Here is a 26727-nt window from a genome sequence, read left to right on the forward strand (position 1 = left end):
AGAACTCAAGAGTAAGAAGTCCTCCAGCTTGACATTATGTTGAAATAAAGACTTGCTGTGTAGACGCGCCCGTATATGTTGGTTCGGAATAACATCAGTTATTCCAAAATAACACTGCTGTATAGAGGTACCTGTGACAGGTTGAGGTCACAGACGACTCCTCGGGGGTGCCTCCTGGGGTGCTGACACAGCCACTGCCTCTCACCTTCCCACTCTCTGGGCCTTCTGACCACTCGGTCCTGCTGTGCCAGCTCCCTCCCCCGGCCAATGCCCGGAGCTGAGATCCCTGCCCCCCAAGAAGCAGCACACACCCCAAGTCTCTTCAGGTCCAAGGCGAGGGCAGTTTTTGGCCCAGCTTCCTGGGATTCCACTCCCTAAATGGGATCAAACCCCAAAGAATTAGGTAAGTCACCTTTAACAATGAAAGGGGGAATGTGCATGCTGATGGCTTCCCCAGGTAATAATTGTTTACACTGGGCTTGATAGTAAGTAAAAGTAATTAAGTACAAGCAGGGCTGGATTAAGGGGGGGAGGGCTAGCCAAGCAGCTGCCCGGGGGTGCCAACCTATGGGGGGGTGCGCCTGATTGAGGTGGTAAGGGGTACTGCATCAGGCGCCCCCCATAGATTGCAGTGTGGACGCTCTGTTGCGCAAGAAAGTTCTGATGGCCATTTTAGCCATAGGGCTTTCTTGCACAAGAAACCCCTGTTGCCTGTCTGTACTGCCTCCTTGTGGAAAAGCTCTTGCGCAAGAGGGCTTATTCCTCGTGGGGAGAGGAATAACTCTTGTGCAAGAAGCCCTGTTTTCCGATGTTTTACTGTAAATTTACTTGTGCAGGAACACGCGTGCAATGTAGATGCTCTGCAAGTTTTTGCGCAAGAACACCTGTTCTTGCACAAAAAGCCTGCAGCATAGACATAGCCTCACTTATTTTACCACAAGAAATGGCCCCATTTCAAGCACTCAAGTAACATTAGAGATTGAAGTTCTGGCATTTGATTTAGTGCAGGGTGGGGAACCTAAGGCCTGGGGGCCAGATGCAGCCCCCGGCTTGCCTGGATCCAGCCTCCCCTCCCCCCAAGAATTGGGGCTTTTGCATTGCGCAAAACTTTTGCACAAAACTTTTGCACAAAAGGGCCAGTGTAGACAGCTCAGATTTGTTTTGTGCAAAAAAGCCCCGATGGTGAAAATGGCGATCGGGGCTTTTTTGCGGAAAAGCGCGTCTAGATTGGCACGGATGCTTTTCCACAAAAAGTGCTTTTGCGGAAAAGCGTCCAGGCCAATCTAGACGCTCTGTTCTGAAAAATGCTTTTAACGGAAAACTTTTCCGTTAAAAGCATTTGCGGAAAATCATGCCAATCTAGACGCAGCCACAGAGTTCTTAAGTATAAAGACTAATAGTGGAAGAAAATTGTAAATAATGGAAGAAAATTGTCACAACCATATATACCAAAGGATACAATTTAAAAAAATGAACACATATGAAAAGGACAAATCAAATTTCAGAACAGAAGGGGATATTTCATCTGAGGAAGTGGGTCTGACCCACAAAAGGTCATCACCTAATAAACCATCTTGTTAGTCTTTAAAGTGCTACATGGTCCTGTTTTTTGTTTCAGCTACACCAGACTAACACGGCTACATTTCTATCACTACTTTAATATTGGTGTTGCACATAGAAAAATTCAACCCGCCCAAAGACAGAAAATGTTAGGGAACACTGGTTCCCAATGACCAGCCAGCATCCTCCTCACACCCTACACCCTCTGTGGGGATCTCACTATAAAAGACAGGGGAACCAGAACAGACATTTTGTCCCATGGGTTCATCCCCACTAGCTACAGACAAGGCCAAGGAAGGTCACAGGAACAGCAGCAGGTGACTGGTGTGAGGTAGCCACACGATGGCAGCAGAGGCTGTGAAGTCGCAGTGCTCTGCCTGGCTTTCCACTGACCTTCCCCTGCCTCGGTTCTGCTTGCTCAGGGGGTGTCTCTGCTGTGTTGGGGGGAGGGTGTGAAGGCACTGTGTGCAGATAATCTAGCTTGGGTGCTGGTAGCAGGAATGCTCCTAAACCATGCCCCAGGCAACGACTCGGGTGCTAGTCCCAGCTAGCTGTGGGTGCCCTGCAGAAAAACATCCTTGGGGCAGATTTTCCACAAAACCCAGCTAGGTTCAGTGTTCACAAGAGCTGAACTCCCAGCATGCCCCAGCCCAGCTGGCTGAGTGACTTTGAACCTCTCTCTGGGGTAAATCCTCTGCCCAGTCCCCAGCAAGCTCTTAGCAGAGATGTAATAAACTGCTATCTTAAAAGTCTCTGGAGTACATCCCATGTTAGGATGGGTCAACAAATCCTTCCTGATCTTTTGCTCATAGCAAATACATATGAAGTGAAGAGCAGGAGTGAAGACAAATGGAGGAACCCCTAGAGCCCCTTTTAAAATCTTGTCCACTTGGAGCAAAATTCATTATTTCCCTGTGTGAAGGTACCTCCCACAATGGAGTCTGTCACATGAGCAAGTCACCTATCCATGTCCTTTATAGGCAAACCAACCATGGCATATCTGCTGATCTGCAGGTTGCAGCATAATTCCTGAGATGTTTATTATGCAGAACACACACTCAGCAGCTGTGTTATCTAGAGGCTCTGAACAGCATGGGGAGGAGAGGGGGCAGCAGTTTACAAATGCACTGTGGTCCTGTTGTGTAGGCAGGCCCCAACTGTGTCTCAGTCCCACAACCCCTGAAAGCTCATGCCCAACTAAATCTGCTAGTCTTTCAGGTGTCACAGGACTCCTGGCTGTTTTTGCAGATACAGACTCACACAGCTTCCCCTCTGAGACTAATAATCTAATCGTTCACCCTTAGTGATACTTCCCTCCTTGCTAAGTTCACAGTCCCATGGCAAATTTATTATTTTTCCCAATGCCAGCTCACATGGAGATGTGTTAGTGATTCTTTCGGAATATATAATTGTGTTTTATGTTTACAATTATATGTTCATGCTTTTAATATTCAGACAGTGATTTTTATGTAAAACAAAATGGAGTCGGTCACCTTAGACCCCAGGGCTCCATCTTGGGCTTTGCCCTCTCCCTCTGGAACATTCCAGGACAGTTGGAGAACTGGATCTAACCAGATTTTTCTGCCTTGGCGAGAGTTCCACTCCCCTCAGCTTTCCCGCCAAGAGGGCTAGGAGTGAGGCCGCTCAGCGCTCTCCTCGGGGTTATTGTCACATTACTGGATTTTATGGGGAGCAATGAAGATTACTGCTGCACCAATGGGGGGGGGTTGTTTGCCCCAAAAGTGTATACAAGGGGGGCCATGTGAGGTGTCATACAAAAGCTTACCTTCTACTGATTCTGTATATGCTATTCATGTAATTGTATAATGTCTGTATGTGAAATTATAAACATGTACTCTGTATGGATGCTGGAAACTTCTCTGACTGGGGTGGAGCAATGGGTGAGGAATGCTCAGCCAATGGATGTGCTAATGAGCGAGGCTCCAGGGACAATGGATCTCTAATTGCCAAACACACACCTGGCCACTGACCATGTGACACTCTCCAGCTTGGAAGAGACTGGGGATGGATATAAAATGCCATGTGGCAGACTCCATCTTGGTCTTCAGTTTGCTCCGAATCCCAGATGCAGCCTTGTAGGGAACAACGAGGCGGAAAGAACCGTGGACCCATCCTGACACAGGATATACACCAGAGACTTTTAACATAGCAGTTTATAACATCTCTGCTACGAGCCTGTATTGAGAACTGGGTGATTTGATGCATATAATATATTATCCTTTAACAACCTTACTCTCATGCTTTTCTTTCTTTTAATAATAAACCTTTAGATTTTAGATTCTAAAAGATTGGCTCAGTGTGATCTTGTGGGTAAGATCCAGGCTGCGTCTAGACTGGCATGATTTTGTGGAAATACTTTTAACGGAAAAGTTTTTCCTTTAAAAGTATTTCCGCAAAAGTGTCTAGATTGGCACAGATGCTTTTGCGCAAAAAGTGCTTTTGCGCAAAAGCATCCGTGGCCAGTATAGATGCAATTTTGCACAAGAAAGCTCCGGTGGCCATTTTCGCCATTGGGGCTTTCTTATGCAAAAAATTCCTTCCTTGTCTACACTGGCCCTCTTGCGCAAGAACACAAGGGAAAGAGGGCTTTTTCCCGAGTGGAAGCGTCAGAGTTCTTGCTCAAATTCAAGCGGCCAGTGTAGACAGCTAGCAAGTCTAGATGCACCCCCAGAATATAAATTGACCTGGGAATTGTAGCTGGTTTCCTGGGACCAGGAAGAACCCGTTCGGGGTAGGTGAGATTGGGTTCTATAACCCCTCACCTGTGTGTTAGGCCCGGGGCTGATTGAGGCATAGGAAGAGCTTATGGCTACGTCTAGACTGGCATGATTTTCCGCAAATGCTTTTAATGGAAAACTTTTCCGTTAAAAGCATTTGCGGAAAAGAGCATCTAGATTGGCACTGACACTTTTCCGCAAAAGCACTTTTTGCGGAAAAGCATCCGTGCCAATCTAGATGCGCTTTTGTGAAAAAAAGCCCCGATCGCCATTTTCACCATCGGGGCTTTTTTGCACAAAACAAATCTGAGCTGTCTACACTGGCCCTTTTGCGCAAAAGCTTTGCGCAAAAGGACTTTTGCCCGAATGGGAGCAGCATAGTATTTCCACAAGAAGCACTGATTTCTTACAGTAGGAAGTCAGTGTTCTTGCAGAAATTCAAGCGGCCAGTGTAGACAGCTGGCAAGTTTTTCCGCAAAAGCAGCTGATTTTGCGGAAAAACTTGCCAGTCTAGACACAGCTGGTGTATCTGAGGGGTTTTGCTCGTGAGGCTTCTGGCTGGCCAGGTAGGCAGCTGAAGCGCTCAGTGTGACTGGTTTGTGGGCTATTTGGGAAGGGCCTCCATTCAGGGGCAGTAAGGAGCCCCGAATTTGAGCAATTTGCTCTGAGTGGATGCTCTCAGCTGTGCCCAGACCCGGCCCGGCCCGTCACAGTTGTTTTTCCCTCTCATAGACAATCATTATCAGCATTTAAATTAGTGATGCTGTAGAAGGAGCTCCCTCTTCTTAGCAGTCTAGGAATGCTCCCCGCCACCCACACATACACCTGAGCTGTTCCTTGTGGGAATAAGTTAGAAACTGCTGCCCTGCACGCAGCCTGGTATAACCAGTCGGACATGACCCCCCTCCCTCCTCTTCACTGGTGTCTATTTTCTTTTCTCATTGCATGGGGAGCATTAGGACGCACTCACTTTCTCTCCCTCACTCTGGCTACGTCTACACTGGCATGAATTTCCGGAAATGCTTAAAACAGAATAGTTTTCGTTATAAGTATTTCCGGAAAAGAGCGTCTACATTGGCCACAGATGCTTTTCCGGAAAAGCCCTTTTTCCGGAAAAGCATCTGTGGCCAATGTAGACGCGCTTTTCCGGAAAAGAGCCCCGATCGTCATTTTCGCGATCGGGGCTTTTTTCCGGAAAAGACTACTGGGCTGTCTACACTGGCCCTTTTCCGGAACAGTGTTCCGGAATAAGGACTTATGCCCGAGCGGGAGCAGAATAGTTTTTCCGGAATAGCAGCTGATTTTGTACAGTAGAGCATCGTTGCTATTCCGGAAATTCAAGGGCCAGTGTAGACAGCTCGCAGCTTATTCCGGAAAAGCGGCTGATTTTCCGGAATAAGTGGCCCAGTGTAGACACAGCCTCTGTGTATGCACCTGCATTTCCCCAGTTAGAGGAATGAGGGAACTGGAGAGGCTGCCGATGTTACCAATCGAACACGACTCCCCTCCCCCTTCCCTGGTGTTTAGCTGACCAGACACACTCCTCTGCTTCTTCCTCTTCCCTGACCTTGGCGTTCTTAGTTTCAATTTGTGTTAGGCTTTTTTTTTATCATGCCCTTGGTATGTTATCTTTAGTATGTTAGACAATGCAACGGCTTGGTATTCAAGGCGAGGAAGCTGGATTTATTTTAGACTTATGGATGTCTAAACCTGTGGAATGTGTGGGAGGTGTGAATGAGAAATATCCAGTTTTAGGATCTGTGACCATTTAAGGCAGGCAAAGACCCTGCAAGGAGATAAATTAGCTGACAAGTGGCCAGGAAGATTTTCTTCTCCTTTTGGAAGGGATGTAACAGCATGGCTGTGTCTACACTGGGCCACTTATTCCGGAAAATCAGCCGCTTTTCCGGAATAAGCTGCGAGCTGTCTACACTGGCCCTTGAATTTCCGGAAAAGCAACGATGCTCTACTGTACAAAATCAGCCGCTATTCCGGAAAAACTATTCTGCTCCCGCTCGGGCATAAGTCCTTATTCCGGAACACTGTTCCGGAAAAGGGCCAGTGTAGACAGCCCACTAGTCTTTTCCGGAAAAAAGCCCCGATCGCAAAAATGGCGATCGGGGCTCTTTTCCGGAAAAGCGCATCTACATTGGCCACAGACGCTTTTCCGGAAAAAGGGCTTTTCCGGAAAAGCAGCCTGCCAATGTAGACGCTCTTTTTCCGGAAAAACTGAAAACGGAATAGTATTCCGTTTTAAGCATTTCCGGAAATTCATGCCAGTGTAGACACAGCCCATGGCTGTGTCTACACTGGGCCACTTATTCCGGAAAATCAGCCGCTTTTCCGGAATAAGCTGCGAGCTGTCTACACTGGCCCTTGAATTTCCGGAAAAGCAACGATGCTCTACTGTACAAAATCAGCCGCTATTCCGGAAAAACTATTCTGCTCCCGCTCGGGCATAAGTCCTTATTCCGGAACACTGTTCCGGAAAAGGGCCAGTGTAGACAGCCCAGTAGTCTTTTCCGGAAAAAAGCCCCGATCGCAAAAATGGCGATCGGGGCTCTTTTCCGGAAAAGCGCATCTACATTGGCCACAGACGCTTTTCCGGAAAAAGGGCTTTTCCGGAAAAGCAGCCTGCCAATGTAGACGCTCTTTTTCCGGAAAAACTGAAAATGGAATAGTATTCCGTTTTAAGCATTTACGGAAATTCATGCCAGTGTAGACACAGCCAACATGTATACAGTACTTGGTGTTATGTTCCTGTTCATATTTTTTGAACTTAAAAGTTGACAGACAACCTTTATTACCAATAATATGTAATGTACTTTACAATGTTCCTGACATATATTTCAGCTTCCTGGATTTTTTTTTCATCTGGCCTTCAGATATGAAAGGCAGAGTGATTTAACACCTGTTTAGATTTGTCATCCATGTGACGAAATGAAAAGTATGCCGTTTGCAATAAACTTTGCATAAAATAGTTAATTTGCATTCAATTTTAATGGTTCAAAGAATGTCAGGCAAAATGGTCAGCCCTCACGCATGTTCACTTCATCAAATCTGGCCCTCTTTGAAAAAAGTTTGGACATCCCTGCCCTAGTAGGAGTGTGTTGCTATCAGCAGTACCACAAAGGCCAAATCACAGTACCAATACCACAATAGGGAGACACCAGTAACAAGGATCAAGTACAAGCTACCAGCTAGAGGGGAGTAGCAGAATATCTCAATAAGAAACATTTTGGTACCAACTGACTCCCCAAGAACTAACGTACATACTGCCCTAGGTTCAGGACCAGGTCAAAATTGACAGCATGATAGATAGTAAGTTGACAGCATGAAGGATAGTAAGTTAGCCCCTGCTTCTGCAAGGTGAGGGGTGGTAACCCGGTAACAGAGCGTGACAACCTGGTATGTCAGAAGGGATGTAATTTGTTTGCACATGTCTATAAAAGAGCACTGCAAAGGGTGATCGCCGGCTGACCATGCTGGGAGCGGGCGCTACAGCATTAATGGGTGTTAGCACATGATCACAGCTTACATGAGGTGTAGCGGCACAGCAGCGAGTCTGTCTGCTGACAACGATAAGTGTGTGTCATTTGGCAATAAACCTGCTCGGGTGATTTTGATCTTTATCTGATTTGTGGTCTCTGCGGGCTCTCTGGGAGTCGGCTGTGCTGACTTACGTGCACAGAGTCAACGTGTTAGACAGGGGAGCACACACACACACACACCGCTGAAAGTTTATCATCATTGATGGAGTAGAGAACCAGTCAGGAACCCATTTGAGTGGACCCAGGAACCCTGACAGAGAACGAACCTGACTGAACGATACCCCTGTGCTCCTCTTATTAGTTGACTAGTCGCTCACATCCCTAATCAGGAGGAGTTTGCATCTCTTCCTTCTCCCTCTTGTAGGTCATCAGCTCAGACGCCAGGGCTGTAGCCAGTAGAAGGGTGATTGGGGGTTTTCCTCCACCCCCCCGCCCACTGACATTTGCTCAGACCAGGCAGAACCAGAGGGTCATTGACCAGTTGATCCGGCGCTGGATAGCTGGATCTCTGGGAGCCAAATGCCTCTCATCTGTGTGTGGGAATTAGGCAGGAAACAGAGAGAATTTCCCTCAGGAGTGGAGCGGTCTCTGGTGCCCAAGCTCTAACAGAAGTGTTTTACCTACACGACAATGAAATCTGAGAGGTTTTTTTCCTAGGGGGATTTGCTGACGCAGGACTTGTGTGGATTCTCTGATGTCTAATAAGGTGTGAGGAGTTCCTGAAGCCTTTCCCACAGTCCAGGCATTTATATGGTCTCTCTCCTGTGTGGATTCTCTCATGGACAATAAGGGCTGATTGGTCAGTGAAACCTTTCCCACAGTCAAGGCACTTAAATGGTCTCTCTCCCGTGTGGGTTCTCTCATGGACAGTAAGGACTGATTGGACAGTGAAACCTTTCCCACACTCGTTGCATTTATATGGCCTCTCTCCTGTGTGCACTCTCTGATGGACAATAAAGTATGAATACTGACGGAAGCTCTTCCCACACTCAAGGCATTTATATGGTCTCTCTCCCGTGTGGGTTCTCTCATGGACTGTCAGGGCTGATTGTACAGTGAAACCTTTCCCACACTCTTTGCATTTATATGGTCTCTCGCCCGTGTGGATTCTCTCATGGGCAATAAGGGCTGATTGGCCAGTGAAATCTTTCCCACATTCCTGGCATTTATATGGCCTCTCTCCCGTGTGGGTTCTCTCATGGACAGTAAGGGCTGATCGTACAGTGAAACCTTTCCCACACTCATGGCATTTATATGGCCTCACTCCTGTGTGGATCCTCTGATGAGCATTAAGGTTTGACCTCTGACTCAAGCTTTTCCCACATTCCAAGCATCTATATGGCCGCTCTCCACTGTGGGTTTTCTGGTGTCTACTAAGGTTTGATCTCAAAGTGAAGCTTTTCCCACACTCAAAGCATTTATGGGATTTCTCTCTCATGTGGATATTCTCATGTTCAATATGGGATGACAGCTCATTCAAACTTTTTCCACACTCTAGGCACTTGCAGAATCTCTCTCCCATGTGCCTTCTCTGAGGCAGAATAGGGCCTGACTTCTCATTGAATCTTTTCCCACAGTCTGAGCATTCAAAGGGTTTCTTTCCATTGTGATTTGGCTGCTGGCCTGGAGTTTCCTTGGATCGTCCCCCAAATTCAAGGGATTCCTCCACTCTCTTGCTTGGGTTGTTCTCCAGCTGCCTCTCTGCCCTGTGTTGCTTTCTCCAAGCCTCTCCCTGTTCCATACACTGGGAAAAATCATCTTCAGCTCCTTTGAAAAATGTTCCCTGTGGTTTTACAGTTCCAGGGTCTTCCTGCTGTTGATTTGCCTTGTTGTTCCCCCTCACTTTCCTAGCACCTGCTGGGAGACAGGGAGAATCCAAGCAGGAGTCACTGTCTGTGCTGGGGAGAAAGGACTGACAAGGGAATGGCAAAGGCAGAAAGCACAACAAAATAATAGTTGTGGAGACTGAGACATTGGATTCTGCATCCAGACCCGACCCAAACACTCCCAGTCTAGACTGGCAAGTTTTTCCACAAAAGTAACCACTTTTGCGGAAAAACTTGCCAGCTGTCTACATTGGTCGCTTGAATTTGCGCAAGAACACTGACGATCTAACCTAAGATTGTCAGTGTTCTTGCGCAAATACTATGCGTCTCCCGCTCGGGGAAAAGCCCTTTTACACAAATGCTTTTGGACAAGAGGGCCAGTGTAGCCAGCTAAAAACTGTTTTGCGCAAAAAAGCCCCGATGGCGAAAATGGTGATCGGGGCTTTCTTGCACAAAACTGTGTCTAGATTGACACGGACGCTTTTCCGCAAAATTGCTTTTGCTCAAAAGCGTCCGTGCCTATCTAGACGCTCTTTTCCACAAATGCTTTTAATGGAAAAACTTTTCCATTAAAAGCATTTGCGGAAAATCGGGCCAGTCTAGACGTAGTCCCAGGGAAAGAAACATAGGGAGCAAACTCCTGACAGCTGAGATGATGGCTGAGGAGTTGTGACAGGTAGTTGCCAGAATGACACCTGCAGCCCTACTTGGGGGACATGGGGCAGAAGTGAGGGCTGTCATTGATGGCTCATTTTTGGGAGTCCCAGATTTTTTCCTGCAATCGCTGGAAGGTTTCTGTGTCAGTTTTTTCTGACTCCTCACCTGTGCGAGTGCCTCTCAGGAGCTCCATTTCTTTGGAGGGCTGGAAATCTGGCACCCACGGCTCTTCCCCTCGTTCCAGCCGGGCGATCAGGTCAGGTTTGGGAATGGGGAATCCTGTGCAAGGGGGAAATCAGACAAGGTGAAGGCTCATTGAGTCTTGGCAGAGTATGTGTCACATGGCACATTCCCTGAGGTCACGCTGATCTGACATGGGACTGCGGTAACTCAGACATTTTGACAGCAGCAGACCTCTGGGCAGGAATGGGGTGGGAGATGTGATAAAATGGGGATTGTATTCACTCTGTTCCCTTTGTTATGTTGCATGCGATTTCTACTGCCCTGTAGTAATCCCATGTGTGTGCCTCAACTTCCCTGGGCCCTGCACCACTATCTAGATGGGGATGGGAATTTGGGGGTGACCCAATGAGGAACGATGCCCAGGCCAGTATGTTCACAATGGCCCAGGCTCATGGTAACCTGAGCGTAGGAGGGGTGTCTGAGCAGGTGACACCTTTTGCCTCTGAAGCAGGACAAAGGTTTGTGACGAGTCTGCTACAGCCAGGGACAAACTGTGGAAGGTGGAAGTGAGAATTGCTGGCTTGAAGGGCAGAGATGGGGGGCAGGGCCGTTGGCTCTGGGCCCCCTTCTCCCCAAGAAGGATTCTACAGATGGCTCCTGGCTCCTGTGCTAACAAATCTGTTCTACGCTGTATCCCTGGGTGTGTCTAAACTACATGGCTCCATTGATGGAGCCATGTAGATTAGGCTGATCGGCAAAGGGAAATGAAGCCACAATTTAAATAATCGCGGCTTCATTTAAATTTAAATGGCTGCCGCGCTGAGCCGACAAACAGCTGATCTGCTGCTTGTCGGTTCAGCTCGCTTGTCTGGACGCTCCCGCGCCAACGAGAAAGCCCTTTATCGACCTCCCCATTATGCCTCGTAGGATGAGGTTTACCGGGGAGGTCGATAAAGGGCTCTCATGTCGACAGGGGAGCGTCCAGACTAGCGCGATGAGCCGACAAACAGCTGATCAGCTGAGGGGACGGGAATCCTTACCCAGCGAGGTCACCGCCTCGTAGTTCTCCTGCATGACGTCCCTGTAGAGGGCTCTCTGAGCGGGGCCCAGCAGCGCCCCCTGCCCCTGGGTGAAATACACAGCCACCTCCTCGAAGGTCACCTGCATCTGCAACAACAGGAGCCCCCCAGCCACAGCCCCACTCGTCACAAAGGAGGAGGCCAGAGGAGCAGAATCCCGCCCTGCCCTGCCCAGAGAGGCCAGAAGGCTCCAGGGAAGAGAGAGGGGAGAGAGCTCCTTGTGCCTCCCAGCAGATGGAGCAGGGCTGGGTCTTCTCATCCACCCACCTGCCAGCCACAGGCTGAGGGGGGAGCAGAGCTCTGCAGAGGCGACAGGGACAGGAATCCCAGCACCCGCCTATTTCACGGCAGCCTCTGGCTAGTGAGCTCTGTCTCCAGCGTGAGAAAAATACAATAGGAACGGCCCAGCTGGGTCAGACCAAAGGTCCCCCTGGCCCAGTGTCCTGTCTGCCCACAGGGGCCAATGCAGGTGCCCCAGAGGGAATGAACAGAACAGGGAATCATCAAGGGCTCCATCTCCTTTCCCAGCTTCTGGCAAACAGAGGCTCGGGACACCCTCCCCACCCATCCTGGCGAATAGCCACTGATGGACCAATGGAGACTCTGCTCACTTTTCCCAGCTCTGTCCCTGGGGAGTTTTAGAACAGGGAGAACGTTCCCTCCCTGCCCCCAATGGGCCTGTTCAGACAGTCAGGCCCTAGGCTGAGCATGTCCCAGCAGGTTTATCCCACCCGGCCCCCTCCCTGCCTCACCCTCTGTATTTCCTGCCCCTTCCCCCTCTACAATAACCCCCCTGCAGCTGCCCACAAAATCCCCTACCTGAGCCGACTCCACCGCAGCCATTTCCCTGTCCTGTCTCCTCTGGAGCAAAGTGTAGACGTGAGTCTTCATCCTGTCAGGCAGAGAGGTTTCCAAAGGAGGTTGGGTCCATTTCACACCCCAGCTGCCCAGAGGCGTAGCGAGAGTGTTATGCACCCGGAGGCAAAGGACAAATTTGCGCCCTCCCCCGCCCTCCGCCTCCCCGCCGCCATGGGGCACGGCCCTGAACATGGTGCACAGCTGAGGGGAACTTGTACCGCATCTTCCCCCATCCCCTACAGTTTGGGGCCGGGCTCCCGCATGCACTAACCTGCCAGTGGAGATGGAGGAGGGTCGGGCTTGGAGTAGAGAGGCAGGGAGGAGGCTCCAGCTGCCCATGGCAGGCAGAGTAGGAGCACGTGAGGGATGAGCTGAGGGATGACGGCAGGAGCAGAATGGGATTAAATTGGCACCTCCCTAGCATGGTGCCCAGGGGCAACTGACTCCTCCAGCCCCCTCACTACGCCACTGCCCCCCCTCCTGCAGATCTATCATCTTATGCGTGTGTAAGATCTGTGAGAGCCGTCCCATGTATCTGCCTGCTTCTGGGTGGTGTCTCAATGCTGCCACATTCACCTCCAAAGAGGGGGCTTCCCAAAGCAGGCCCTTGCTGCTGACCCCCAAGGCAGCCACAGGCCCAGTCTCCTTTCAATAGAGCCACTTCCCAGGGCTCATTGATCTTGGATCTGCCTTCCATCCCCGCTCCAACCTTTGCAACTGCCCAGAGGTGCTCACCTTCTGCCTTCTCCATTCCCACCTCATTCACCCCACAGGGACAGTCTCTGCCTCACTTGTCCTAGGACTATTCTACCAAGACGTAATACAAAGTTTCTATGTAAAAGGACTCACTACAAAGCTAAAAACTTCAACGAGAGAATGATTAATACAGAGACGTGTCCACATCTGCTGCAGGGAGACGCCTCTGCCTGCCTCCACCCTCTCCCCCAGAGTCTACAGCCCCATTGCAAAGCGGGGGAGTGGAAGGAAAGAGGCTGAGGCCCATCCAACGAGACTGAAGCAGTCATGAGCAAGCCATGCCCGGGAGCCATTCCCCTGTCCATTGCTGGTGCTGTGTTGCTTCAGGCACGCTGCAATGCAGTCAACTCTAGGGTGGGCCGGACAGCTGTTTAACACCTGCACAAGGTTTCAGGCAGGGGGCAGTGCGGGCTGCCTTCCTGCAGAACCCCCATCAGAACTACTGTGCCCTCCTGGCTTAGGAAAAGAATAAACAGGAGGACTGGAAATTAACCTGCCCAGTCTCACGTTCCCTAGGCAGGGAATGGGCCATCTACATTAGGCCCAAGCTGAAGTATCATGTCCAGTTCTGGGCGCTACATTTCAGGAAACGTGGAGAAACTGGCGAAAGTCCAGAGAAGATCAACACAAATGATGAAAGGTCTAGAGAACATGAGCTATGAGGCAAGGCTGAAGAAATTGTCCTTGTTTATCTTGGAAAAGAGAAGACCGAAAAGGGACATGAGATCAGCTTTCAAGTTAGTCCGGACTAACTGCCCGCGGCTACACGCGGCAGTTAAACGGTTATTCGAACTAAGTCCTTAGTTCGAATTACCTGTCACTCCTCTTGGAATGAGGTGTAACAGGTAATTTGAACTAAGGACTTAGTTTGAATTACCGTTTAACTGCCGTGTGTAGCAGCGAATGCCTACATTAGCCTCCCTAGTTCGAACTAGGGGGCTAGTATAGACATACCCTAAAAGAGTGTCATAAGGAGGAGGAAGAAAAATTGTTCTGCTTGGCCTCTGAGGTTAGGATGAGAAGCAAAGGGCTTAAATTGCAGCAAAGGGGGTTTAGGTTGGACTTTAGGAAAAATTTCCTGCCTGTCAGGGTGGTTAAACACTGGAATAAATTGCCTAGTGAGATTGCGGAATCTCCATCACTGGAGATATTTCAGACCAGGTTAGACAGACACCTGTCAGGGATGAGCTAGGGCAACTCAGCTTTGGAAGCCCCAGGGGCCACACTGATACTTACAGAACATGCTGAGGGCCTCAACTTAAATGTGGTTGCATATGCAAGCAAACATACAAATAGCTTCTCTCACACGGACAGGCACGGCTACAAAGATTAAGGCAAGACTACACAACACACAGGCCCCATTTAAGTCAGTTCTGCTGATATTAATAAAATGCAACATTTACCCGATTTCTACCCATGACAGCACTTTTCATGAGCAATGACAGTCCAAGAATTTAACTACTAAAACGCATATCGACAGAAGATCATTACACTGACTGCTTTTTTGTTTTGGTTCCAACTCGCCGGCCACATGATGATCCCCACATAAACCCAAACTGCACTGCGGGGTGCAAACAAACTGGCCGTGGGCAGCATACCAAGTTATTAAAAATATTTTATAAACCTTTCCCTTTTCTCTCTGCTACCACGTCTCCTCTTCTTGCTCCATCATCTCCCCTGGTGCCTGCTGCCCCCCAATTCCTCACCCTCCCCTCGCACAATCCCCTTCCTCTCCCAACCCTTCCCCCTAGTTTTCCCCCTCCCTTACCTTCTACTTTGCGGGGCAGGAGTCTACGCTTGGGCTCCAGAAGTCCCCAAACTCTGAACCCGGAGCTAGGCTGCACAGCGGAACATAGAGCCTAGCAGTTTTAAAGTCCCGGGCCAAGACATCACGTCACGCCCAGGCATCCTCCCCGCTCACCTGCAAACACTGCACATGGCGGCAGCAGCAGCCGGCAGCGTGCGCGGGCAAGGGGGAGCTCAGTCTGGGCTCCCAGATCATGACGTCGGAGGCAGCAGCATCTGACCCAGGAAACTCAGCCAGCTCTAGGGCTCTGTACCCTGAGCAGAGACAGACACCAGCCTCCTCTGCCTGCACCGTAACCAGGGACCCCTCCCCATGCCTGAGCCCCCCTGGGCTGCCCCACAGCCCCCCAAAGAAAGCCCAGCAGATGCAGATTCCATTCGCCCAGCTGGACTCTCCAGAACTGATCCAGACCCAGAGCACCAGGACTTTGAACTGAATTGGAACCAGACTTGAATCAATTTTCCCTTAGTGAATCTGACCTGAACTGGGGGGGAATGCTCCTCCCTCACTGCCTCCTGGCTCTCATAGTCCTCTCACCCCCTTCAGTCCCTCTCTGTCTCCCCAAATGTAGCTGCCCTATCCCCTGCAAACCCTGGGTCTGGCAGCAGCTTCCCTCTATCCTAAGCAGGGACTGGCAACAGCGCCACCGGGAGCACCCTGGGGCAACTGGTTCATAGAGAGCTCCTCCCTAGCAGACTAGGCTACTTAGGGAGATTTTAGGGTAAGTGAGCATGCTCAGTAGTTCTGCTGAAGCCACTGCCCTTCATCTTGCCCACATTTTCTATAATAATCATAATCATAAAATCACAGAACACTAGAACTGGAAGGGAGGTCATCGAGTCCAGTCCCTGCCCATTTGCTAGCGGCTTTTGACAGGGATTAAAAAGGGAAAAAAGGGGGCAAAACGGAGGAATGGGGTGGCCAGGGGCTGAGCAGAGGGCAGACATTTAGGGTGTGTCTAAACTACATGGCTACGTCTACACTGGCATGATTTTCCGGAAATGCTTTTAACAGAAAAGTTTTCCGTTAAAAGCATTTTCGGAAAAGCGCGTCTAGATTGGCAGGACGCTTTTCCACAAAAGCACTTTTTGCGGAAAAGTGTCTGTGGCCAATCTAGATGCGCTTTTCCACAAAAAAGCCCCGATCGCCATTTTCGCGATCGGGGTTTTTTTGCGGAAAAGAAATCTCTGCTGTCTACACTGGCCATTTTGCGCAAAACTTTTTCGGAAAACATGAGATCGTCAGTGCTTTTGCGGAAAAAGTGGTCAGTCTAGACACAGCCTATGGCTCCGTCGATGGAGCCATGTAGATTAGGCTGATCGGCAAAGGGAAATGAAGCTGTGATTTAAATAATCGCGGCTTCATTTAAATTTACATGGCTGCCGCGCTGAGCTGACAAACAGCTGATCAGCTGTTTGTCGGCTCAGCGCGCTATTCTGGACGCTCCCCTGTCGAAATGAAAGCCTTTTATCGACCTCCCTGGTAAACCTCATCCTACGAGGCATAACGGGGAGGTCGATAAAGGGCTTTCAGGTCGGCGCGGGAGCGTCCAGACTAGTGCGCTGAGCCGACAAACAGCTGATCAGCTGTTTGTCAGCTCAGCGCGGCAGCCATGTAAATTTAAATGAAGCCGCGATTATTTAAATCACAGCTTCATTTCCCTTTGACGATCAGCCTAATCTACATGGCTCCATCGACGGAGCCATGTCGTTTAGACACACCCCTACTGGCATGGGGGATCAAGTCACTAGAGTGAGGCAGAAGGAGCATGTAGGGGAAAATCAGGACGGGGGATGGGAGCCAGGGTTTACATTGCTGGACTTAAGTACCTGATAGGAAAAGGACTTTGCCAAGCCTACTAGGGATGGGACATTTACTTGTGGTTTTGCCTATGAACTCTGTGGTATTTTCCCAAATTAATACCATGTTACTTCCCTCCTTTTATTAAAGGTTTTCTTTTTACACTCAGACTCTGTGAATGCGAGTGGGGGAGCATCGCCCCTCAGAGGCAACCAGAGGAGGTGACTAGGTGGGGGCGTACGCCAATTCTGTCTGGGATGGATGGAGAGGAACCCCTAGATATTGAACTCAGCCCTAGCTGCTGCAGGCACTACCTGCCAGAAGGGTTACAGGAGAAAAGGGAGCAAATATTAAAAAAGAAAAACTAGAATCTAATTTTTGTTCAATAATACATAGTTAAAATTGAAAAATAAGCAAAATATTTGAAACAAAACAAAACCTTAAAATATAATTTCACCACACTAGTACCATTTTTGAATCACTGAACTCCTATAAGTTTCCTCTTATTGCCCCTTAAATGGCATTTTAACCAGGAAGACATTATGGGCTACGTCTACACTGGCATGATTTTCCGGAAATGCTTAAAACGGAACAGTTTTCCATTATAAGTATTTCTGGAAAAAGAGCGTCTACATTGGCAGGATGCTTTTCCGGAAAAGCCCTTGTTCCGGAAAAGCGTCCGTGGCCAATGTAGACGCACTTTTCTGGAAAAAAAGCCCCGATCGCCATTTTCGCCATCGGGGCTTTTTTGCGGAAAAGACTACTGTGCTGTCTACACTGGCCCTTTTCCGGAACAGTTTTCCAGAAAAAGGACTTATGCCCGAGTGGGAGCAGCATAGTTTTTCCGGAAAAGCAGCTGATTTCTTACAGTAGATCGTCAGTGCTTTTCCGGAAATTCAAGGGGCCAGTGTAGACAGCTGGCAACTTATTCCGGAAAAGCGCCTGCTTTTACGGAATAAGTGGCCCAGTGTAGACACAGCCTTAAGTTGTGGCCCTCTGCATGTGCTGTGAGTATCTTTGCAGCCCCCAGGGCTTCCAAAGTTGAGTGGCCCTGTTCTAAGGTGTCACAAGAATACTCGTTTTTAAATTTTTTTTAAGTATAGCCTGAAGTCCCTACTCAGTGACATTTTTGAACACACAATCAGCTTTCGGCACATGCTTCATTCCCACTGATTTCAGAAAGAGAACAAGCTACAGTTTTCTGCTCTGATTGATCTTGAGCATGATTTTATTTTTTACAAAAGCAAAAGAATTCATTCCCACAGTCAGGAGACTGAAAACTGCAATGACAGCAGGCAGAAAACTAGACTGTCAGCAGCTGGTTTTGTGCAGTAAATTAATTACCTGTATTAAAAATATAAGAAGTTATTTGTTACAGATCTCCCCGGAAAACAGGATAGGGTGCACTGTTCTTGAATAATACGCAAGAGAGAAATTGCTAATTCAACAAGCTGGAAGAGTCTCATGTAACATTCTGCTATGCAAATAACCTGCAAAGCAGTGTATTTGACCATAAATTTGTCACTTCGCCAAATGAAGCACCTTTTCCTGTCCCCAGCCTGGCTGTTGGTTCTGCCCCCCATCCAACCCCTACCTCCACCTGTCAGTTCTGCCTCAACCCCACATCACTGCCTTGTGCAGTCCCCATATCTGCCCCTTAGGGCCCCTCAGCCCGTCCTGCAACCCAAGGGGTTCTTCCCCCTCCCCCTCCCATCTCTGGGGCTGCAGAGAGGAGTGATGAGTGTGAGTGGGTTGCAGAGTTGAGGAAGCAGAGGGCTGGTTAGACAGGAGTCCTCCAGAGTCAAAGAGACTGTAGTGTCTGGGACTAAAATGTAGCCTATAGACTAGAGCTAACCTGTTTGCTTGCCTATAGGTAGCTATATGCTTTCTTATGGCTCATTTGTTTTATTATAGTGGTTTATATCAAACTAATTTGGCTGTAACGTAAGAAACCCACAGGACATATCCTGTATGTTAAACTAAGGCAAGTTAGTGATAGAAATGTAGCCGTGTTAGTCTGGTGTAGCTGGAACACAAAACAGGACTATGTAGCACTTTAAGACTAACAAGATGGCTTATTAGGTGATGAGCTTTCGTGGACCAGACCCACATCCTCAGATCAAATAGTGGAAGAAAATTGTTACAACCATATATACCAAAGGATACGATTAAAAAAAAATGAACACATATGAAAAGGACAAATCGAATTTCAGAACAGAAGCGGGATGGGGTGGGGGGGAAGGTAAATGTCTGTGAGCTAATGATATTAGAAGTGATAAAAGATAGCTTCCCCAATTATCACCTCTAATATCATTAGCTCACAGACATTTACCTTCCCCCACCCACCATCCCCCTTCTGTTCTGAAATTTGATTTGTCCTTTTCATACGTGTTCATTTTATTTGATTGTATCCTTTGGTATATATGGTTGTGACAATTTTCTTCCACTATTTGATCTGAGGAAGGGGGTCTGGCCACGAAAGCTCATCACCTAATAAACCATCTTGTTAGTCTTTAAAGTGCTACATAGTCCTGTTTTTTGTTAAGGCAAGTTAGTATATTTGTCTGGGACCTTTCATCCAGATAGCACAGTTAGCTTACAGATGTCTGGGACCTTTCGCTCCAAAAGCAAGGGCATGTCTACAGATCAGGGCTAAAGCCGAAGTAAGCTATGCAACTTGAGCAATGTCAATTGTGTAGATTAAGTTGAAATAGTTTATTTTGGCTTTTGCTGCTGTCTACACAGCAGGAAGTCCAAGAAAGAGCACTCTTCCTCCGACTTCCCTTACTCTGCCACAGGGTTACAGGAGTCGGAGTAAGAAGGCTTCCAGTTTGACGTTATGTCAACATTATGTCAAAATAACTTCTTGTAGTGAAGACATGGGCTTTGTTAATGTCAGTTTAGGGTTGCCAGGTATCTGGATTTGAACTGGACAGTCCAGTATTTGAGCTTTCTGTCTGGGAAACAAATTAAGTTAATTAAGTTTTTATTAGTATCATGAGTATCAGTACATAGTTGCGTACTGCCTGGCTGGGAGATACGTTCACACTACGTGAGCGTGTCTACCAGCCAGGCAGTACGCAACTACGCAGTAGAGAGGAGGGGGGTGAGCATGGGGGCAGGGCGAGATAGAATCCCCGGGGCCACACTCACTTGTGCACCCCACCGGGACCATGCGTGGGACAGGCAGCACCTCGGGATCTGCCCCGATCCCTGGTGGCTGGTTCCCTCCCTCCCGCTCCCCTGCTGGCCAGCCCCATTCCCCAGTGGTTTTTTCCCCCCTGGACAGTCCTGCTCCCCCTCCCCAGCCAGCTCTGCTTCCTGGCGGCCAGTTCCCCCTGGCCAGCCCCGCTCTCCCCGACCCCCTCCTGGCCAGCCCTGCTTTCCGCTGGCCATTCCCCCTTGCTTCTCCCCTGGCCAGCCCCACTCCCCCTGTCCCCTTCCCGGCCAGCCCTGCTCCCCTCCCAGCCGGTTTCCCCACCCCACCACTGCATCTGAGATCAAGTGTGTCCGGTATTTCTTTTAAACCATCTGGTAACCCTACGTCCGTTATTTCAAACTAACACTGCTGAGTAGACAGAGCTCAAAAGACAACTTGCATATGTTTAGAACCTTTCACCTGGATAGGTGGTGATAAGATACAGTGACTTTTCATGGAATAGGGGCTTCCAAAAATACCCTCAAATATAACAACTACACCACAAGCAGAACAAAAATAACATAGAAATAATGTAGGTGAGAAAGATCCAATATCACAGGCCCTTACACACAGGGGCTGTGTCTACATTGGCACCCTTTTCCGGAAAAGGGATGCTAATGAAACAAGTCGGCATTGCAAATCCGCGGGGGATTTAAATATCCCCCGCAGCATTTGCATGAACATGGCTGCTGCTTTTTTCCAGCTCGGGGTTATGCCGCAGAAAAGCGTCAGTCTAGACGCGATCTTTCGGAAAATAAACCCTTTTCCGGAAGATCTCTTATTCCTATTTTATTTTCCGAAAGATCGCGTCTAGACTGGCGCTTTTCTCCGGCATAACCCCGAGCCGGAAAAAAGCGGCAGCCATGTTCATGCAAATGCTGCGGGGGATATTTAAATCCCCCGCGGATTTGCAATGCCGACTTGTCTCATTAGCATCCCTTTTCTGGAAAAGGGTGCCAATGTAGACACAGCCAGGGTGTGTGTGTGTGCAAATGTTGCGGATACCCCACCCCCCCAAGGTTCCCCATGGTCCACTGAACTATGAAAGGGAGGGGGAATCAGCTCCTCCCCTACACCGGTGTAGCAACAGAAGCAACTATATGTCAGAATTCACTACTTAGTCTACGTCTACACTGCAATGTTAAATCGGAAATAGATATGCCATTCGTGGTATGCACATTGCATATATTTTTCTGATTTACTTTTGAAAGAGGCTCTTTCAAAATTTGGAGCATCTACACGGAGCAAAATTTTGAAAGAAAGTGCTCTTTTGATACATCCCTTATTCCTTGTAGAATGAGATTTGCAAGGCTGCTGAAAGAGCGTGCCTGCTTTTTCAGATTTTTTTTTTTCGAAAAGCAGACACGTTCCTTGGATGTAGAGTTGCTTTCCCGAGATATCCTAAGAAAGCAATGCAGTCTAGACATAGCCTTAGAGTGTATTGAGCATGCACACTGGAACGGAGCATGCTCAGTGTCAGAGCTGCTGTGACTGCTGCCCTCACATGGATTCAGATACTGCTTCTGGCTCTTTACAAGCATTAAAAAGAGGTTCCAGGACAAATCACAGCAGGAGGTGGGGATGGGCAGGGTGTGAGCAGGGGGCAGGAATTAACCGGCCTCAGAGGGGGTCAAGTAACTTTAGGGTGAGACAGAAGAGGGGCTAGAAGGGAAAAATCAGGTGTGGGGGGGTGGAGCTGCCGTTTGATAGGGGCGGGGTGTTCCCATCCCTTGTGTGGGAGTTTTGCCCCCACACAGGGAGGGACAGTGGAGGTAACAGTTAGCTAGGGGGGTGAGCCAGCTGCCAAGTGTGCAAAGGATAAAGAAGGTAGAGAGGTAGGGGGGGTTTATTTTTCCTCTCGGGGTGTCAGACCAACGCGGGAGCACAGAGCAGCTTCCTGACTGTGCTCTTAGAGGTGCAGCTGCCCTAATGCCTTGGCTCTCTCCTCTAGCCCCGCAGCACTTCTCTCTGCACTGCTACAGCCCAGGACACAGGGTGCTTCAGGGATGCAAGTGCAGGTCCTGTTCCCAACAAAATTAATGGCCAAAATTCATTTGGTTTGACGTACGGCTTGTCAGCTTCCCTGTCCCTGAGAGCCTGCCAGCTAAGGCCAGGCTGACACTAGAAGAGGTTTGCTGACACAGATTTGCCCTGCAATGGAATTCTGTTGCTTCCTGTGAAGGTCTCCCACAGCCCTTACACTGAGGAATGGATTTCACCTTGGCTGTGTGATTCTTGGCTCATTATTACAAGAATACCTTGCTTGTATAGAGCACTTTTCTCATCTCTCCCACTCTGAGTGCTTTACAGAGACGGGCAGCATTGTTAGCCTTATTTTATAGATGGGGAAACTGAGGCACGGAACAGTGATGGGACTTGTTCAAGGTCACTTAGCAGGCCAGGGCATGGCTAGGAACAGCACTCAGCTCTCCTGAATCCTCATCTAGTGCCACTAAGCCAACTGCCACACTAGGATGGCCAGACAGAATGATCATGTGGGCACCTAATTCCCAGTTATATATGTATATATATGGAGATAGAATCATAGAATCATAGAATATTAGGACTGGAAGGGACCTTGAGAGGTCATCGAGTCCAGTCCCCTGCCCTCATGGCAGGACCAAATACTGACTAGACCATCCCTGATAGACATTTATCTAACCTACTCTTAAATATCTCCACAGATGGGGATTCCACAACCTCCCTGGGCAATTTATTCCTATCTCATAGAACTGAAAGGGACCTTGAGAGGTCATCGAGTCCAGTCCCCTGTTCCCATGGCAGGACCAAGTACCATCCCTGACAGATTTGCCCCAGATCCCTAAATGGCTCCCTTCAGGATTTAACTCAACCCTGGGTTTAGCAGGCCAATGCTCAAAGCACTGAGCTAAATGTCCTGCGCCTCTATGCAGGGGTCTTCCTGGAAAGTGGCAAACTACAATTGGAATACCGTTCCAAGTGCTGCCATAGGCTTTGCATCCCAGCATTTCAGGCGTTCTCTAATTCCCAGTGCCCTGAAAGGCAATGCATGAGTTAGAGCAGCCCTGTGACTGCTCTTATTTACATTAGGACCTAGCTACACCTCCAGTTGTTTCATAAAGGGGGAACACAAAAGCTGAAAGCTACATTCTCTGCTTACTTTCCCCCTCAATCGTGCCACAAGATCAGGGCTGGGACAAATGAGAATTGGGACATGAGTGTCTAAAACAGAAGAGTATGAGAGGTAGCCATGTTAGTCTGAATCTGCAAAAGCGGCGAGGAGTCCTATGTCACCTTATAGACTAACCGAAGTGTTGGAGCATAAGCTTTCGTGGGCAAAACCCACTTCGCCACATGCATCTGACGAAGTGGGTTTTTGCCCACGAAAGCTTATGCTCCAACCCTTTGGTTAGTCTATAAGGTGCCACAGGACTCCTCGCCGCTAAAACAGAAGAGAGAACACAGCCTATGAACCAGCCTGGCATAAATTAATTAACAAGTGAAGTGAAGAGAGAGCTAATAATCCTTTTAGGAAGATAGGATATTTTTATACTCCAATATTTTACTTTAAAAACCAGATAATCAAGTCCACACAGGAGTTTTATATCCCACCAAGAAACTATCATGTTTACTTAGTGAATTAGGCGCCTGCTGAAAGTAAATAAAGAGCAGTTAGAAGATAACCCTGTTGGCAAGCAAGTTGTAATTATTCAGAATGGAAGGTTTTAGATGCTGTGAACGATTTTGGACACAAAAAGCTACCTTTTCCTTTCTAGTCTCCCCTCCCCACTTCACTTTTGCACTGGCAGCCAAGTGAAGCTAGAAATGCACCTTCATCACACATACGAACATCTATGTGTATATGATTATTATGCAGTTATCCTATTTAGTTGCATACACGTGGCCTTACTGTGCATGCAGAGTGGGCATCTGCCCATTGCTGCATGTGCAAATTGGATTCAAGGTGGCCTTTGTAGTACATTCAAATTCTGAGAAAGGAGAGAAAATGCTAACTGGCCAAGAACACAAAGCTGCCACAAAGAGACAGGGCCTTGCTCCTGGGGAAAGGGATGGGGCTAATCAGACCCAGCCTTCCCCCAGCCTGTCAGAGCATGGGGGCTGGAGGTTCAAGCAACATGCTGCTCCTGCCTTAACCTGGGCAGCCGGAGCACACTTACTTGGGAAACCATGGGAGGTGGTACATTCACACCCTTGTGGTCCACATTTACAAAAAAAGCAACCCCCCACCACAGAAATTACTGCGTATGGGCCTTTATCATGAATATGTGGCCACGTCTACACTGGTCCCTTTTCCGGAAGAGGCATGTTAATTTCAGCTATCGTAATAGGGAAATCCGCGGGGGATTTAAATATCCCCCGCGGCATTTAAATAAAAATGTCCGCCGCTTTTTTCCGGCTTTTAGAAAAGCCGGAAAAGAGCGTCTACACTGGCCCCGATCCTCCGGAAAAAGCGCCCTTTTCCGGAGGATCTTATTCCTACTTTGAAGTTTCCGGAAAAAAGCGGTGGACATTTTTATTTAAATGCCGCGGGGGATATTTAAATCCCCCGCGGATTTCCCTATTACGATAGCTGAAATTAACATGCCCCTTCCGGAAAAGGGGCCAGTGTAGACGTAGCCTGTATGTATATGCCATCAATATGTACAAACATGTTACATGTGTCCAGCCTATGGAGTAAGTGTGGCCCCATTAATTTGTGGATGAGGAAGTTAAAATGGGGGCTAGAGGGAGGGCTGAGGCTCTTATACGTATAAAACAGGGTGCCTGGAGCTTGTGTTAGGGAGAAAAGAGGAGAAGAGATAGAGAAAAAAAGGAGGACAGGAGGAGTTAGAGATTAGTCTCTAAACTTTGTCCTTAAACTTTTTTTTCTAATAGTTTCTTATAATACGTCTACACTGAAAGTCTACACAAGCCGTGCAGACGTGCCAAATTTCAAAATAAGCTATTTCGAAATAAAATAGCATATCTTATTTCGAGTTTAGGGTGCAGTATAGATGCACCCTTAGTTTAATCTAGATTTAGGTCAGTCTGTTAGATAAACTAAGTTAGCTTCAATAAGCTTTTAGCATTAGCCTTTGCACCTCTCAGTTGAGAGCTGAGAAACCTGGACCTGACCTGCTGTACCAGAAGCAAGGCTTGTCCTTCGTCTCTTTTCACTAGGTTATCAAGATCAGGTGTTAACCACCGCATATAGAACTAATGCCATATGTCCAACTTCTTTTGTGCTGATCTCTGTTTAATGAATTGATCACTCAACAGCTGTTGTCGATCAGTACACACAGACACATACAACCTCTCCCCCCCACCAAATTAAGCGTGTAGACATGTCTCCCTTGTCTAAACACTTTGAAGTGTCTGTCCCCAGTTCAGCGATTAAGTTCATCCCTATTCAACAATACACGTAAATCAGTTGCTTCACTGCAAGCACATTCATGATTCCCACGGATTCTGTATAAAACTGGACTTCCCCTTAAGGATTTCAAAACAAAAGGATTCGGTGCACCCTCCTCCACCCCAGGAAAAAGCAAGAAAAATAGTGGCAAAAGGCAAAAAACTGCAATTAGAGCCCTGCAAATCCATGGATATCTGCTTTATAGCTGCAGGTATCTGCATCTGCGGATGTGGATATCTGTGGCTCCTTTTTGCAGATACAGATACAGATATGTATACACATTTTTTATCTAGAACCTTGCATATTTGCAGTTATCTGCTTTATATCCATGGGTATCTGCATCCACTGATGTGGCTATCCAGGGCTCAGTTTTGCAGCATTGATACAGATAAGGATGCGGATAAATGTTGTATCTGTGCAGGGCTCTATAGTAATAGCAGTTGGGTTTGCAGCTGAATGTTTCTTTCACTATGCTAAATACAGGAAGTTATTTTGTTACAAATCTTTCTTTGCCTTTACTGAGTGTAGGATCTGGCCCAGAGCTCATGAACAAAACACAGTAACAGTATAAATGAACAGCAAAGCCAAAGTGTTATAAAAATGGTGTTGCACTATGAAAATGATTTGAAATGTATTTGAAATGTATTTTGTATGTACATATAACGTAAAAAGTAACAAAAATTCTCATGGGATTATCTAATCTTTGTATTATTAACAGTCGTACAAAAAATCAGTGGCCCTTATGGATGCAATAAGTCCTTTTTCTCAATGGCTTTCGAGCAGTCAAGATTCACTTACCTGATTTGAGAAGTTTTATGACCTTTAGGATGTGAGCTGGCCTTCCAAAATCCTCATCCAGTAACTGATAGTTTATATTCCAGTGCTCATTCCATTGTATCAATTTGCACAGCTGTGTCTAGCTGTAAAATAGCTGCAGCATTTTATTGTAGCTTTTCCTTACAGTTTTTAAAGAAATCCATTTTGTTCCACACTGGTACATGCGCTTTTCTCCTTCGGCTGAGAATGCTGAGTTTGAAACAGCAAGTACTAGAGGAAATAACCGTTCTGATATGGGGAAATGAGTCATCTCTTAAAGAAACAGCCACATTCCTGCCAAAAGAGAAGTATCAGCAGCAGTAGATGAAAATATCCACATAACACAAATCACCTGAGTGCAATAAGGATTTTGAAGGGACTCTTCTTGGAGTTTGTTTGTTTGTTGTGAACTGCAGCAAATGTCACATATAATAATAATTACTTTTTAGAGCTGATCATCACAATAAAAATTCTCCTGTGGATAATTAGGAACAGGATGAGCTGG

At 47.8% G+C, this 26727-nt stretch overlaps 1 protein-coding gene across 3 annotated transcripts; it reads right to left on the reverse strand.

Annotated features, from left to right (window-relative positions):
• Positions 1–6436: 6436 nt before the first annotated feature.
• Positions 6437–26455, reverse strand: LOC102448580 (uncharacterized). 3 transcript variants are annotated; one of them, XM_075914000.2, is made up of 5 exons: positions 26205–26455; positions 12414–12486; positions 11556–11682; positions 10498–10611; positions 6437–9706 (listed from the first exon to the last, which is right to left on the reverse strand). In XM_075914000.2, the coding sequence occupies exons 2-5, from the start codon at positions 12483–12485 to the stop codon at positions 8466–8468; spliced, it is 1554 nt and encodes a 517-aa protein (XP_075770115.2). In that variant the 5' UTR covers position 12486; positions 26205–26455; the 3' UTR covers positions 6437–8465. The 3 variants fall into 3 exon arrangements, with proteins under 3 accessions (XP_075770115.2, XP_089626924.1, XP_075770116.2); XM_089770798.1 differs by lacking the exon at positions 26205–26455 and having other exon boundaries at positions 6437–9703; positions 12414–14006; XM_075914001.2 differs by lacking the exon at positions 26205–26455 and having other exon boundaries at positions 12414–14006.
• Positions 26456–26727: the final 272 nt, after the last annotated feature.

This window comes from Pelodiscus sinensis, chromosome 19, assembly GCF_052426305.1.
Source record: "Pelodiscus sinensis isolate ZL-2025 chromosome 19, ASM5242630v1, whole genome shotgun sequence".
Classification (NCBI taxonomy): domain Eukaryota; kingdom Metazoa; phylum Chordata; order Testudines; family Trionychidae; genus Pelodiscus; species Pelodiscus sinensis.